At 65.2% G+C, this 287-nt stretch overlaps 1 protein-coding gene across 1 annotated transcript in view; it reads right to left on the reverse strand.

Annotated features, from left to right (window-relative positions):
• The window catches only part of HELZ2 (helicase with zinc finger 2, transcriptional coactivator), a 16718-nt gene that overhangs the window by 14796 nt on the left and 1635 nt on the right, over positions 1-287 (reverse strand). The window contains exon 4 of the mRNA XM_010142785.1: positions 33-157. Coding sequence (XP_010141087.1) covers positions 33-157 — 125 coding nt within the window. The remainder of the gene's footprint in view (positions 1-32; positions 158-287) is intronic.

The raw sequence follows: 287 nt of genomic DNA on the forward strand, positions 1-287 counted from the left end.
GACACTCCATGCAGCCCTCCACCACCGCGGTGGGTGCGGAGGTCAGGGTGGCCACATGCTCCCCCCGCAGGTGGGTGCCCTGGGAAAGCCCATTCCCCAAGAGGTAGAAGTTGACGCCAGGTTCCCGCTTCAGTAGAGCCACGTGCTGCAGAGGCACCTGCCGGTGGGGGAGAAGATGGGGACATGGTGAGGGCAGCCCAGGGTTGGAGCTCAGCAGTGATGAGGTCCTCCCAGCAGTGTTCCCTACCGAAAGCTGCTGCAGCCGCCGAACGCTGTGAGGGACCTGC

Source organism: Buceros rhinoceros, unplaced genomic scaffold (genome assembly GCF_000710305.1).
Source record: "Buceros rhinoceros silvestris isolate BGI_N320 unplaced genomic scaffold, ASM71030v1 scaffold11229, whole genome shotgun sequence".
Taxonomy (NCBI): Eukaryota; Metazoa; Chordata; class Aves; order Bucerotiformes; family Bucerotidae; genus Buceros; species Buceros rhinoceros.